Source organism: Scleropages formosus, chromosome 10 (assembly GCF_900964775.1).
Source record: "Scleropages formosus chromosome 10, fSclFor1.1, whole genome shotgun sequence".
NCBI lineage: Eukaryota > Metazoa > Chordata > Actinopteri > Osteoglossiformes > Osteoglossidae > Scleropages > Scleropages formosus.
The window spans coordinates 28,495,720-28,510,678 of NC_041815.1; the positions used below are offsets into that span (position 1 = coordinate 28,495,720).

Sequence of the window (14,959 nt, forward strand, 5' to 3'; positions counted from 1 at the left end):
TTTGAGTCACGAGTTGTTTATTTTCTCAACTGAGCAATGTGCGCGCGCGTGTGTGTGTGGGGGGGAATTACGTCTTTTTACTGCAATAAAGGGGAGAAGCGCACGCGGGGAAAGTGGGGGAAAGTTCACAGCTGCCGCGTTTCTCCGGGTTCCTCCGCTGACGGCCAGCAGGTGGCGCCACAAACACTGGCGCGTCCGAACTGGACCGTGGACCGTGAACCCTGAACCCCTCTCATGTGTCACATAGGGCCAAAACAAAAAAAAAAAATCTGTTAAATCAGCATGAATGTTTACGGGTGAGGCGTGTCTCTAATTTTAAGTCAACCTGAAATAAGTAATAACATCACACACACACACACACACATATTTTCAGAACCGCTTGTCCCTTACGGGGTCACGGGGAACCGGAGCCTACCCGGCAACACAGGGCATAAGGCCAGAGGGGGAAGGGGACACACCCAGGACGGGACGCCAGTCCGCCGCAAGGCACCCCAAGCGGGACTTGAACCCCAGACCCACCGGAGAGCAGGACTGCGGTCCAACCCACTGCGCCACCGCACCCCTTCCCACAGTGTAATAACATCACACTGTATTTATTGTCTAGTGTAACAGTAACCTGTAAATGCCGATTTTGTTATTTTGTTGAGTATAACTGTGCTCCCTATTGTCACCTCAAGGGTGGCGTTGAGGTTTTGCGTGTGTGCATTTCCCTGCAAGGATTAAGGACGTGCCATCCTATTCTATCCAGTCCTTTAGTCCATTTCTCAAGCTCCAGTAACAGCTCGAGTTGACTCCTCTCCCCCATGAGGCTATAAAACAAACAAAATACTCTATGATAACACATAAAAATCTGGTTCTTTCCGCAGAATGGAAGAGGCACTTCTGCTGGTTCTGAGGAAAAGAACAATGAGGATCTGCTCACTGCCAGTAGGTGGGGCAGCGGTTAAGATAGAGACATGGATGGATGGATGAATAATTAGGAAACTGCACAAGGTTTAAGGTGCCTGAGCTATAAAGTTCTGCAGAAGTGGACTTACTGAGGTACAGTGGAGTGACAGCAGACACCTCACTACCCACCAAAACAGACAGGGAAGCAGCCAACATATTTGTGTAGAAACACACAAGGGGGGGGAATCGACATCACGGACTGAATACGGAAAAACTCAACAGGCACTTCTAAAATAAGCACATTTCCACGTCTGAAATGATTGTGCAATAAACAGAAAAATACTTCAGTATCAGAGGGGGGAGGGAAAGGACTAAGCGCGTTTGGCTGCGGTGACACCTTGTGGCCAAATGTGGGAAAACATCGAAGCGCCTCCTGCAGGCGGGCACGCGCTCAAACCTCCGCGTGCTCCTCTAATTAAATCTGCGTTCTTCGTTAAATCTCTGCCTGTGTTTACAGCACATTTTCCGCAGCCTTCAGGGAGAACAGACAACTGTACAGCTTACGAAGAAGCGACTGGGACTCATTAGGGTAGCGGCGACACACGCAAAAAAGACACTTTTCTTGTTAGCAGACTCAAAATTTCCTTTGTAGCGATGTGCAGCACGAGGGGATTCGAACGGTGGTGGACGCTGCTCATCGGTGATGATGCTGTAAACAACCAAGACACACACGCGGGGAATTGGTGTAATTATAGTAAATCGTGACCCTCGTTCTTCCCACGCTCGCACTCAGACGCCTGACACAAAGAGGTAAAAAGCAGGTAATTGACCACGTTTAATATTCCACACACGTCCAATGTGAGCACCAGAACGAGCACGACAAACACACGACGTGTGTGTTTCTCCCTGCACCTCCTCCGCACTTTCTTTGTGTGCTGCTTGTGCTCGAGTAAGAAATTACAAATTTGTTTTAAATACACAAAAGCCATCACTGTATATAAAAAAAGGATCTCTTTACATCACATTTAGAAAAGGTTACGCCTATAAAATACAGTACGCGAGAGCAGCCCGGCGCGGTGTCCCGGTGCGGAGCGGAGACACGACGTGGGAAGAAGAACCGGGGCGGCTGGAGGCTCCGCGGGCCGGACGGTGCGGTGAGATGCGCTGCTAAGGACCCCGACGCCTCCCCTCCGCCCCCCCCCGCGCCGCGGTCTGAGCAGCTTCGGCCCGCTCCTCTGCGCCCGACCGGGACGTCACTTGCCGGGCCACTTTAAGGCACAAGCCGGGCGGAGGGAACCACCACCCGCTCAGCTCAGGCAGTCGGAGAAAAGCTCCGGCTCCACGGCCGCGGTCAATGCATAAATACAGCCGCTCGGACCCGTGACACGAAGTACTCAGGCCGGCGTCTACAAGTGGGTAAAAAGAAGGGTGACTAAGGTACAGAACAAGAACACGCGATTTTTCGAACGGCATCAACATGTAAAGTCAATAAGTTCGCGTTCCTCATATTGCGCAACTTTCCTGTTCGATGTGCGGGTGGGGCGGGGCGTGGTCTGGGGCTGGAGGGGCGTGGTCGGGGGCGTGGCCAGGGAAGGGCGCTCGGTGCCCGGACAAGGTCCCGCTTATTTCACAGCTGGAAGCAGAACCAGCGAGGAGCCCCTTGGCGGCAGTTTTATCACAAATACAAATTTAACTTCTCAGCACATTTACAAAAGGCAGACAACAGGAAGTTAATAAAAAAAAAAAAAAAAAAAACACTTTAAAATGCTGTCCTTCATGAAGGCAGCAACTCCGCAGTGCTCCGTCCCTTTTGGCTCTCCTACGGAAACTCGGCCTAGTAACTCAAAGACACTATTATATTGCCACGGTTTGTTTACAAGAAGCGCGCTCTGTGTGTGTGTGTGAGAGAGAGATAATGTGCATTCGCTCAAGTGTCTTTGTCAAGAGAAGAACGAGCCGTTTAACCCGAGTTCCTGAATTAAGGTATTTTAAATTACAAAGTACGCGCGACAGAAGCGCGTGTCCACGTGCCGGGGCTGGGGTGGGAGGTCTGCGCGCCATCAGGCCGACAGGAACGCGCCTCCCGTCTTCTCGGCCTTCCTCCCTTTGGAAAGAGCCGCCACCTGCTTGAGGAGCTCCCGGTTCTTGGCCTGCGGGAAAATGCAGAAGAGAAACTTCTTTTGTGCACAAACCACTGTCATAAATATCCACGATACCATGGTAACCGGTCCCACAGACGACGGACATCTTTGCTTCCTCAAAGACGCTTCAGGGGTGGCGCTTATCGTGAGCCTAGAGTAGTGAGCGGCTCGAGCTGCTGCCTTTGTAGACCTGAGGGTTGCAGGATCGAATCCCACCTCCAGCTGTAGTACCCCTGAGCAAAGTATTTACTCTAAATTGCACCAGTGAAATTACCCAGCTGTATGAATGGGTCAATAATTGCAAAAGAGCAACACTGTAAATCACTTCAGAGAAAAGTGTCAATATTCCATTCATTTTAAACAGATGGCAAAATTAAGGTTAAAACACACACACACTACAAGGAATTGAGGCACAACGGGAGTAAAGCAGAGCACCTGGAGAAAACCCATGCAAACCTCACACACACCGAGTTTGGATGTGGGTTCGAATGCGGGTCACAGCCCAGGAGCTGCCACAGTGCTGCAGGAACTACTCACATGTATTTAAGTGTTTGTTATAAGTTACTATTTACATACATCTGAAAATACCAACCTGACATTTCGTCAAACACAGGTTGTATGGAATTTGTGTTTGCGATTTGATGACGTTTGGAATTTTGCTGTTTATTTCGTTCACAACTGATTTATTTTTATGTTAAGGATTGATTGCAATCACGTGAAAGTTATTTTTTGTGGAAGTTTATTATTTCTGGCACTTTCTAAGTACTTTATGGGGCTCAGTGAAGGTGGAAAAGATTTCAGTTTGACACTCGTGAAAGTGGGAAAGAATTCGGGGAGTGAACCCTAAACCGGGAAGCTGGAGAAAAGACCCGAGTTTCCAACTGAAGAAGAAACCCGATGATGTGATCGCTAGCAGGGGTGGCAACACCTGAACGGCGAATGACGCCTCACTGACCTGCTGCAGCTCCATGGCCTCCTTGTGGGCCTTCTCCATGTTGTTCATCTTCAGCCTCATGTTGGTCTCCTGGTACTGGAAGTCTGCCTTCAGCTCTGTAAGCTGGGAGAGACACGGAGGGACCCCATCAGGTCCCGCGTGACCCAACGCTACCGGCTGGTTCTTGGGGCGCTCCCCGACGCAATGCCGTACCTTCCTCTCCTTCTCCAGTATGGCCTGGTCTCGCTGCTGCAGCAGCCTCTTCAGCGACATCACTTCCTCCTTCAGCTGGCTGATGAGGACAAAGTTGTCCGTTCCTCCCGAGTCTACCGACTGACCGATGGAACTACTGCAATGGCACATGTAGGGAGGCAAGGTAACGTGAATCTAACGCGAGCAGAAGACCGTGGGTTCTAATCCCACCCCCTAAACCCACTGTTATATTTTCATACTGCATGATTATCTTTGCTTTCATTTCTAAATCTGATTTCTTCTGCCTTTTCTTTTCTGCACCACCGCAGCACTCACTTTTTCACCTGCTTCTCGTTGTAAACAAAAAGCAACTTGAATGGAAGTGCAAACAAAACGTTCTATAAATAAAACAACATTTTTATAAATAAAGGGCAGTTGCTGATAGAGACACTGGCGGAGTCCATAAGAAACATGGTGAAACATGGTTCCTTGTGGCAGCGTGACCAGTCCGTGGTATGGCACGGCGGATGGAGCGGTCGGGGATCAAATATAATATAATATAATATAATAATACTGTCAATGAGATGACTATCGGGAGTCTGAAAGTCTGAAATTCGCATATATTGTAAGTTGCGGACCACCTGCATGTCTCACTGAACAAACGCATCTGCGAAGCAAAGGGTATAAAAGCACGTTGTAAACAGTTACTCTGCCACCTGCGCTCTAAAAGCAACGCACCGCACCTGTCCCCGTTGCATGGCTTCGGCTCCTGTTTCGCCCTTTTCTTCGGGGTTTCGTTCTGCACCGAGGACGACGTGTAACTGCAGGGGGAGAAATCCAAGGTGAAGCTCCAGCTCACAGTTATGGGCCCTCGTCTGAAAACTTCTCACATGAAATGAATGGACTCGTGTCTCCCACGATCTAAGTTCATGTAATGTGTAAATGTTCACGCTCCGTAACTTTGAGATCATAACTGCTGAACAACGGATAAACCTTCCTGCAGCTACTTGTGTGATGGACGTTGGTTCATATGGTGGAAAGAAACAAACTAAATTACATAAGAATCACACGTCTGCATCTAAGTGTCTCCTTCTGCTATTGTGATGAACACGTTGTATTTTCTATGAGATGTAGGTCGCTTTGGAGAAAAAAATGAATACATGTAAATGGAGCAAAAGCAGAAATGACTGTGTGCTCAGCGCATGGTGCTGTGATGCCGCTCCTCACCCCTGCTTCCACAGTCCCTGTTCCTGATCTGGACTAAGGTTGTTCAGCCTGCAACACAAATGTTACACTAACATTACATCAATGCTCGCAAAGCTTTACATTGCAAAAACAAAACCGCAAACACCATACAAAACAAGTGTTCTGCACAGCGGCGCAGCAGGGAGCACCGGTCCCTTTCAGATTTGATCTGGAAAAATACAGGTGGTCCCCGACTTACAATGGGGTTACGTTCCCCGCAACCCATCGGAAGTCGAAAATGCATTTAATACACTTAAAATATACACCTCTGCATGACACACTGGGAGTTGGAGATTGCTGCCGTTGCCCAGAATCGCAAGAGGGTATGACTCCACGTATCGCTTGCCCGGGGGGGGACCGAGGGGGGGAAAAAAAAAAAAAATTCTAAGCATGGTTCCTATTCCATGTCTATCGCCAGCTCACCATCGTAAAGTCTGAAAAATCGTAAGTCGAGGAGCATCTGTACGGTGACGGTTTGCTGGTCTTTGCGCAGAGTGGAATGTCCACATTTACTGAACACTATATCGTACTCACTTGTGGAACAAGCTGTACTTCAGGAATTACTTACATGAGCAACTTAAATACCACCCAACAAACCAATGTCTACAGCCCCTTGTCCTGAGTGGGGTCGCAGCAAGCTGGAGCATAACCCGGCAACACAGGCCGCAAGGCTGAAGAGGGAGGGGGACACACCCTGGACGGGATGCCAGTCCACTGCAAGGCACCCCAAGCAGGACTCGAACCCCAGACCCGCCACACAGTGGGCAGGTGCCAAACCCACTGTGCCGCTGCGTCCCCCGTAACTTAAATACACGCTGTAAAAACATCACCAGGGTCATTCTGGTTTGGTGGAACCTGTACGGAAAGCGAGAGTCGGAGAGCTGCGCACTTGTGCTGTGAGCTCCCGTGCTGCTGCTGCTGCTGCTGATGGTGATGATGGTGGTGGCGTTTTCCGCGACGCTCCTTCTCGCTCATGGACGAGGAGCTCGAGTGGGAGGAGCCGAGGCTTTTGCGCTGCTCCTTTGCCTTCTGCAGGACGCGCCGGTACGAGAGGGTGCACAGCCAACACAGCAGTTTCCCATCCACCTGTGCCGGGGGGGGTGTGTGGGGACACGGCATGAGCCTCACGCATACACACGCGCTACCCGCTTCCAGGCTGAGCCCCGATCCCCGTACCTTCCGCCTTCCCTCCTCCTTGCGGTCGAAAGCACACGGTTGCCTGCACTGCTCGCACATCTGCGGTGGCCCGTACTTCTTCTCCGAGTTGGCGCAGCGCTGGCACTTGCTGCCGATGAAGGCGGCGATGACGCTGCAGTACTGGCACGGCTTGGGCTGCGCAGACGGGCCAAACGAAGGACACAAAACACGGGTCAGGGCCTCGCTCTGTACGACAGGAGAGAACGCGGTCGCCCTGCACTTCTCTTCACTCTGAGCAGCACGTCGTCACTTTGGAGAAAATTAATACATTTCAATGCAAATGTAGTTCGGGGAAAATCAAGTAAGGTAAAACTTACCGTACCAAACTGCTTGACGTTGTGAGCGCACTTCTTACAGATTGTGTGCGTTTTGCTGGGTGGAGAAAAAGCAGCAGCATCTTAAGAGAAGCTTAGATTACGGTGGCATGGAAATTATTGACACGGGGGAGCGTCGAATGCGATAAATTATTTTCCGCTGCGCAACATGGAAGCAAAAGAACTGGAAATTCTGGTGTGACATATAGGAGGAGAACAAAAACCAAATGGAGAAAAAGTGTCAAACAATGAGTGATCAGAGCAAAAGAGTAAGAGTTACTCTTGTACTACAACCACCACAAGTGGGTTGTCATCACTCCGTTTTACTTATTGTTCATTTCCTTAATATTAAATTTTCTACAGTGCACAGGGCAACGGCCAGCAATTATCCACAAGTCAGCCTATCCATTAACTGCGCACAGATGGGAGGAGAATACAAATTTAAAAAGCTGCGGTTAATATTAATACACATAAGGAATGAGTATAAAGTACACTTAATGAATTCACACAAGTGTGACAACGTAATATTAAATTACAATCAAAAGTGGCATTTTTAGTAGTGTCCCACTACCGGATATTTTAAAAGGACATTATTATGAACTAATAGTGAAGTACAGAATTAAACCTGGGACATCTAAGACAACCATGGGTTTTAGTACTTACTGCATCCTGTAGTCATTTATGAACATTAACCATGTGTGTTTATGGTATATTGACAGCGTTTAGAGACATACTGTGGTTTGTACTCTGTTTTTGCTCAGAAACTCACCTTTCCTGTTGGAACTCCGACCTGCAATACGTGCACTTTACTATGGGATGCGCTATCCGACATTCCTGTCAAAATGAAATGATATCCACGGTTATTAAATAATAATAATAGTGAGGAAGCCATGGCCAAGGTCACAATAAATTACACGGAAGAAAACTCCCAAACACACACTGCCGTGTTCACAGTGTGATGTTTATGGTACAATGATAATTTCAGAGAGTGAAGACAGAAGATTATCATATCGGTCATCATATCGGTTCATGTTCTCACATCATAAACTGCTCTTCCTGGAGGTGCTCAAGTGCTTAAAGTAAAGGAGATGGTCCATAGCCACCCCATAACACTGCCATCCTCAGGGCTCTTCCAGCCCGGAGCGCCAACCACAGCGCTATTCCAAGCCACTGTCTCCAGTCCAATCTTCTTCCTCAAGCCCATCTCTGGTCTCATCCTCAGTGACATTTTCATTCCTATCCCCTACCTCCCATCTCCAGCCCATCCTCATCCTGATGATCCTCAGTCCCATCTTCATCTTGAACCCATCTCCATCTCTGGTCTCAACCTCAGTCCCATTTTCATTCCTATCCCCTACCCCCATCTCCAATCCTTCTTCAGTCCCTTTCCCTTTCCCCATCTCCTACTCATCCTCAATCCCATCTTCATCTTGAACCCATCCCCATCTCTGGTCTCAACCTCAGTCCCATTTTCATTCCTATCCCCTACCTCCCATCTCCAGCCCACCCTCATCGTGATGATCCTCAGTCCCATCTTCATCTCGAACCCATCCCCATCCCTCTGGTCTCAACCTCAGTCCCATTTTCATTCCTATCCCCTACCCCCATCTCCAATCCCTTCTTCAGTCCCTTTCCCCATCTCCTACTCATCCTCAATCCCATCTTCATCTCGAACCCATCCCCATCTCTGGTCTCAACCTCAGTCCCATTTTCATTCCTATCCCCTACCTCCCATCTCCAGCCCACCCTCATCGTGATGATCCTCAGTCCCATCTTCATCTCGAACCCATCCCCATCTCTGGTCTCAACCTCAGTCCCATTTTCATTCCTATCCCCTACCTCCCATCTCCAGCCCACCCTCATCGTGATGATCCTCAGTCCCATCTTCATCTCGAACCCATCCCCATCCCTCTGGTCTCAACCTCAGTCCCATTTTCATTCCTATCCCCTACCCCCATCTCCAATCCCTTCTTCAGTCCCTTTCCCCATCTCCTACTCATCCTCAATCCCATCTTCATCTCAAACCCATCTCATCTCTGGTCTCAACCTCAGTCCCATTTTCATTCCTATCCCCCACCACCTCCCATCTCCAGCAGCGCATCCTCATCCTCAATCCCATCTTCATCACCAATCTCATCCTCCGTTTCGTTTCCATCCCCACCTCTATCTACTCCTATTCTCATCTTCGATCCCGACCCCAATCTCAACCCCAACCCCCCTTGTTTCTGCACACGGTCCCCGCGCCGGCACCGCACACGTGGGTCGAGCGCACGTGGCGTGGGTGTCGGTGTCGCACCTTGCACAGCTGCTGGCCCTGCGAGAGCTCCTCGAAGGGGAACCGCTGGTTGCACTTGGTGCACGCGTACAGGGCCGTGCTCGCCATCGCCACCGCCACCGCCACGCAGACGACAACAAAAAGACGGGGAGGGACGCGGCTCCGCGGCACCGAGAGACAAAACACACGCGCTGCGCGCTCCTCCTCACACGCTGAGCGACACGCGCCGATGACGTCCGACAGCCGCCGCAGGTAAATCCATGAGACGCTCCCGAAGTTTAAAGTTGTTCGGGGATCATCCGTCTTTGCCCCGTCTTTTCTTTTCTCTCTTTTTTCTCTCTTTTTTGCGTCATCATTCAGACCGGATGCGCGCGCCCGCGGCCCGGTGGGTGGGAGCTCGCGACGCGTCGGTTGAGCGCCGCTAACGCTGTCAAATTAACGTTGCAAGTTCCCTCCTTGTAGTGGCCTTTGTATTGCTTCTGTGAAGTCAGTCTTTACTCGCAACTTTTTTTTCCCTCATGTGATCATAATTCATGATCGTGCGCTTAACGACAGAAAATTTATACTGATAACTGAGTTGTAACCATAACTACGTCACGTGTAATTCCACACAAGTTTAGTACTTTTTTGACGCAGAATATAGGTATATGGACTTGGGAGACATATTTTCACTTTCATACTTATTATGCATGGAAAGAGGCATCTATCATTTAAACCTATTGTTACTGCGGACAGTTTTTCTCGCAACTCTTGCGATATCCTCCGCCACACTTTCCGTCGATGTGACGTCACGTCGTAAATTAGCACCGCCCCCTACGTGTCCACGCATTCTCTCCCATTCTGTGAACGTGAAGCCTGAGCGCAGAGGGGTGCCTCCAAATTTACGTGATCACGTTATTGGTCACACCTACTTTACGTGACGCAATGACGCAACACGTTGCCTTTTTGCCCGCTCATATTCTGTTCGTATTTCCGTCTCGCGGGTTTCGCAGTTTGGGGGAGCTTTTAATAAACAAACGTCCGTTTATTGAAACATGAGCTTCGTCTCGGAAACACGGGCAGTAGGAACGTCGTGACATTTAAAGGAGAAAATGTCCAAAACAGCTGCAGGAGGTTCTGGTTTAAAGGTAATTAACTTGCACAACAACTGAACTGCTTAGTTAGTTTCTGAGGTAACGTGTTACCGCCCATCTCTGACTGATTCATAATTATAACGTAGCCGTAGGACTATTTCATTATTATTATTGTTTTCAGTAAAATAGTTAATAGAGTGAAAAAGTAACATCTGACTCGGTTCACATCAACACATCTTTGCTAAGTTCTGCACATATTTTAAGTTCCTGTGTTGGGATACGAGCCGGTAGGAGGACATGATGATCTTAAGTTAAACTTGTTACCACTTTAAACAAATAAAGCATATTTATTTCTGTTGTACGTCTTCCCTTATGCAGTGTTAAGTAATTATTGCCTGGTATTTTTCATCTTTACTGTAATAACCTTGGGTTGGTTGTTTGGTTTCATAGAAACACACACACACACACACACGTTCTGTTGTCTTTTCTGTGGACCTGAATCTGTCACTGAAAGAGGAATTAAGTACCATTCGGTTCTCATTCTCAAGTGTTACCCACAGTCCCACTGAGCAGGGCTCCAGTTTGTGGGTGTTGCTGTATGTTGGGGGGATTGGATGCTTCCATGTTACACACCGTCATCGTGTCCATCTCGCAGGACTTCCGGGAAGGACCGGTGATGTCCGACAACGCGTCCCTTCCCTCTTACTCCGACTATCCGTTGGACCGGCCGTTCCTCAATTCCTTGCAGCGTCGGTCCTCCAGCAAACCTGCCAAGGCGTACCCAGAGAGCAGCAGTGCAGGTACTGTGTCATCACGCTACAGCTTACCTGCATCGTTCACATTGGCTTAATAAAGAAACCAGTCTTGATCATTATAATGCATTTCGGTTCACGCTGACCTTTTTCTTTCTTTTAAAAAATAAATATCATGATAAGCAGGAAGGAATGCATGATGCATAAGAATTCTCACACACAAGCCTGTCTGTTAACCTGCCAAAGTATCAGAGCTGCTGGCTCCTTGTGCAGGGGTTACTCTTGGCCTTTGGTTGCTCTCCATGGTAACGGCTGCTGACATGCGACACCACAGTGAACTGACTCTCAGAGGCAGGTGCTCTGTGTGCCAAACATGCTGAGCCTGTTGATATGAAATGTGCTGTCGAGCCACACGTTGTGGTATCAGCTGAACCTACCAGGATTCAGTACTGCATTTTAGCTAGAAGCTTCTTGCCCTCTTTGTTGGTCTATGCTGTGCCCTACCTTCCCAGACAGAGTGACATTTTCCTCATGAGGAGTTGTCTGTCATCAACTTAATCTGTAACTAGGCAAGGCATTCCATTAGTCATCTGCTTTAGTGACCTGTCATTGCTCCTGGCAACCATATGGCCCTGCACAGCCATCCTGTCAGCGCTGAGGAACCTGCAGGAGAAGATAAGACGGCTGGAGCAGGAGCGAGCTGAGGCAGAGGAGAACCTGAGGCGTCTCTCCAAGGAAACCGCACGTTATAGTAGAACGCTGGAGGCCGAGAGGGACGCTGCCAACGGGGGGAGCGTGCGCAACCGAGGTGGGTCATCACCCTCTGTCTCTGTTAGAGCTGCCTCAGTCTGGCCTCCCCGGCTCACTGGTCCTCTTCTCCCGCTGTCCTAGAGCTGACCGAGCAGCTGGCTGCAACAGAGTCCCGCTGCCACCTGTTGGAGAAACAGCTGGAGTACATGAGGAAGATGGTGCGCAACGCAGAGTCTGAGAGAACTGCTGTTCTAAAAGAGCAGGTGATTGTGAAGCTACAGCATCAGGGCACCGAATCGCTTTAAAAAGTATCCAAAAGAATTGGTTACTCTCGACGTTCACTTTTTTCTCCAAGGTGTCACTGGAAAAAGAAAAATCAGCCGATCATGCAGAAGTTCAGGTCAAGTTAGAAAAGCTGGACCTGTTGGAGCGGGAGTACTTGAAGCTGACCAAAACTCAAAATTTGGCAGAGGTAGGATGACATGTTTCAGTGCTCATTTAGCTCTGGGAAGCCAGTGCTCTTATACTTGTCAAGATTTTCTCAATAGTTGGGTATTTGTGGTATTTAAAGAAATTGTCCAGTGGAAGTTCTAAGGTCAGGACTCTGGTTAAAGCTTTTGATGGGTCACGGTTCCTACTGAATCGAAAAGGCACAGCCTTTCAGTCGCTTTCTTGTTGGATCAGAGCAAGATCCAGCAGTTGGAGTTGAAGCTGCGTGAGGAGGAGCACCAGAGGAAGCTGATCCAGGAGAAAGCTGCCCAGGTAACGTTCCTTCCCACCTCTCCATGGCCAGATGGCCCAGTGCAGTTGGAAGAGAGATCCTCGATGGTTTCATTACCTCACGCTGTCTACTGAATTTCCCAGGTCCATTGTCAGGGCAAATCTTACATTTTTGGGGAAAAAGGCCGCCCAACTAGGTAATTGAAGGAATTAAATTTGTTGCTTCCTCAGTTACAGACAGGCCTCGAAGCCAACCGCATCCTACTGCAGTCAGTGTCGCCCTTTCCACACAAGAGCTCAAAAGGCAAGAAAGCACGTCCATCTGCGAAGGTAGGGCACAGCACACTGAAACCATTCTTCAATTTTTTAGTTAACTGTGTGGCTTAGACTTCATTTTATACAAGTGTTACTTTACGGTACTGTGCAGTCTTGCTTTTATGTGTAAAAAGTGATGGCATGGTCAGTGGTCACCTTGTATGCAAATATAACAGTCACTTTTGGGGGGGGAGTATAACATCTGTTTTGAGGGTGGCACAGTGGCACAACGAGTAGCACTGCTGTCTCACAGCACCTGGGTGGTGCGAGAGGACATGGGCTCGATGACTGCTCAGTCTGTGTGGGTTTCCTCCCACAGTCCAAAGACATGCTGTTTAGGTTCCCCCATAGCATATGAATGACTGTGTGTCTGTGTGTGTGTGTTCGTTCCACTGATGTATGGATGAGTGACCCAGTGTAAGTAGCGTATCTAGCCGTGTAAGTCACCGCGGTGAATAAGGTGTGTGGGCTGATAACACTACATAGAATTCATTGGAATTAAACATTTTGTTTTGGTTTTACCCAGAAGCCTTCACGGCAGCATCAGTCTCACACGCAACCCCACTACAGGCTGCGTCTGGGTGACGTGCCTTTTGTGGCAGGAACGGTGAGTGAGGTTCCGATGTGTTCCTCATTTTACTGAACACTTACTTTTGAGACACTAAAGTGAACCAGCTTCGTCCTTTGTTTAGTCTACAGGTACGAGCCACTCCGTGCGTGCGAACGTCCAGCATGTGCTGCACCTCATGAAGCAGCACAACCGGCAGCTGTGCAACGAGCGCGTGCTCAGCGAAACACCACTGGCCACGCGCTCCTGCAAGGCCACGTCCCACCGCTCCAGCAGCAACTCGGGCTCGTCGTCATCTTCATGCTGTAGCGAAGAGCTTTCCGAGCTACTGCTAGCTCTTCAAGACGAGTTCGGCCAGATGAGCTTGTGAGTCCTGTCGGTTTTTACTACGGTATGATGGAAGGTACAGCGAAATCCTTTGCATTACAAATTTCTCAGGGAGTTTAGGCAATCTGACCACTTTACTGCAAAGTGCATTGTGGTGGAAGAGTCTCACACGTGAGCGCTTTGACAGCGAGCACCAGGAGCTGGTCAAGCAGATTCAGGAGTCCCGCTCAGATCGGATCCGGCAGGATCTGGAGCGGGAGCTTGAGGCTCTGGTGAAGAGGATGGAGAGCAAAGGGGACCAAATCGCTAAGGTTCGGCGGCACCAGATGCAGGTCTGTGCCTTCGTTGCGGGGAGGTCAGCCAACAACACTACGAGGCATTGTCCTTTTACCGTCTTTCACCTTCCCTCAGGTGGCGAAGCTGAAGAAGGAGTCGAGGCAAGGCCGGCGAGCAAGCGAGGTCAAAGTGACCACCACTGTGAGAACGCGGGGTCGGGCTGCTGGGCCGGTCAAGGTGAAACCAGGGGACCGTAGTAGGGACAGCCTACAGCTGCTGAGGGACATGCAGAGCCTCCAAACTTCGCTGCGGAATGACCAGATCAGCTGGGACCACTGAGGGGGGCCTCCGAGAGCTTATGGTCACTTCATCCTTCACCTGCTGCCTTTCAGTGGCCTCATGGACCTCTAACCACATTATGTGCACAGAAATTAAAGACAAGCCTTAATTTTTCCTCAGGGGTGACTGGTTTCCAATAAGGGAGTAGCCACATCCAGGGTTTTTTGGTTACCATCTAATTGTGTAGTCAGTTCACCTCGAAGAGACAAACGGCTTCAGAACTGCTGAGGCGTCTGTTGGGGAGCTTCTGGACTGCCGTCATGCATTGCTTTCCCTGCTGTGGATCTTTTCCAAGCTGTAATGCCATGTCCAAGGTGTGATTTGAACTGCTTGCAGGAGCACAGTGCTGTACCTCTCCAGGACAGGGTTTGGGGAAGCCTGGGCTAGCTGGGAAGTATGTCCTGATTTAGAAGGTGGAAGCTGAACCCTTGCTAGTTCCTATTGGCAGAGATTTGTGGAAAGAGGGGGGTTGATGTGTTTTTGTAAATACAAATCCTCACCTGTGTGCACGCCGAGGAAATGCGTTCTCGTGTGGCAGATGTCACAGACACTTGTGTGCTTTAACATGGCTATGTTCCTAGCTTGATTTTAAATTACCTGTCTACTTTGAATAATGCAGACAAAAGTTTAATAAAATATTTATTTTTCACTCC

At 49.2% G+C, this 14,959-nt stretch overlaps 2 protein-coding genes across 5 annotated transcripts; one reads left to right on the top strand and one right to left on the bottom strand.

Annotated features, from left to right (window-relative positions):
* Positions 1-1,710: 1,710 nt before the first annotated feature.
* Positions 1,711-9,313, bottom strand: LOC108932393 (protein FAM76B-like). 2 transcript variants are annotated; one of them, XM_018748755.2, is made up of 10 exons: positions 9,208-9,313; positions 7,681-7,745; positions 6,915-6,969; positions 6,577-6,732; positions 6,290-6,486; positions 5,383-5,430; positions 4,899-4,976; positions 4,177-4,312; positions 3,985-4,086; positions 1,711-3,038 (listed from the first exon to the last, which is right to left on the bottom strand). In XM_018748755.2, the coding sequence occupies exons 1-10, from the start codon at positions 9,292-9,294 to the stop codon at positions 2,949-2,951; spliced, it is 1,014 nt and encodes a 337-aa protein (XP_018604271.1). In that variant the 5' UTR covers positions 9,295-9,313; the 3' UTR covers positions 1,711-2,948. The 2 variants fall into 2 exon arrangements, with proteins under 2 accessions (XP_018604271.1, XP_018604270.1); XM_018748754.2 differs by having other exon boundaries at positions 6,577-6,783.
* Positions 9,314-9,361: 48 nt separating this feature from the next.
* Positions 9,362-14,919, top strand: cep57 (centrosomal protein 57). 3 transcript variants are annotated; one of them, XM_018748753.2, is made up of 11 exons: positions 9,362-9,438; positions 10,915-11,059; positions 11,652-11,819; positions 11,903-12,024; positions 12,117-12,233; positions 12,446-12,523; positions 12,713-12,811; positions 13,323-13,403; positions 13,489-13,730; positions 13,879-14,023; positions 14,103-14,919. In XM_018748753.2, exons 2-11 carry the CDS (start codon positions 10,936-10,938, stop codon positions 14,304-14,306), a joined length of 1,380 nt encoding a protein of 459 aa, XP_018604269.2. In that variant the 5' UTR covers positions 9,362-9,438; positions 10,915-10,935; the 3' UTR covers positions 14,307-14,919. The 3 variants fall into 3 exon arrangements, with proteins under 3 accessions (XP_018604269.2, XP_018604267.2, XP_029111119.1); XM_018748751.2 differs by lacking the exon at positions 9,362-9,438 and adding an exon at positions 10,143-10,313; XM_029255286.1 differs by lacking the exon at positions 9,362-9,438 and adding an exon at positions 10,143-10,313 and having other exon boundaries at positions 13,326-13,403.
* The last annotated feature ends 40 nt before the right edge of the window (positions 14,920-14,959 follow it).

Bases quoted from the DNA above. Each gene is read 5' to 3' on its own strand.
- LOC108932393 (XM_018748754.2), bottom strand. From the start codon at position 9,294: ATGGCGAGCACGGCCCTGTACGCGTGCACCAAGTGCAACCAGCGGTTC. The intron at 6,970-7,680 runs GTGAGTTTCTGA...TTCTCCACCCAG, and splicing joins TCGGAGTTCCAACAGGAAAG to CAAAACGCACACAATCTGTA. The intron at 4,313-4,898 runs GTGCGGTGCGTT...GTGCCATTGCAG, and splicing joins AAGCCATGCAACGGGGACAG to TAGTTCCATCGGTCAGTCGG.
- cep57 (XM_018748751.2), top strand. From the start codon at position 10,278: ATGTCCAAAACAGCTGCAGGAGGTTCTGGTTTAAAG. The intron at 11,060-11,651 runs GTACTGTGTCAT...GGCCCTGCACAG, and splicing joins CCCAGAGAGCAGCAGTGCAG to CCATCCTGTCAGCGCTGAGG. The intron at 12,025-12,116 runs GTGATTGTGAAG...TTTTTCTCCAAG, and splicing joins CTGCTGTTCTAAAAGAGCAG to GTGTCACTGGAAAAAGAAAA.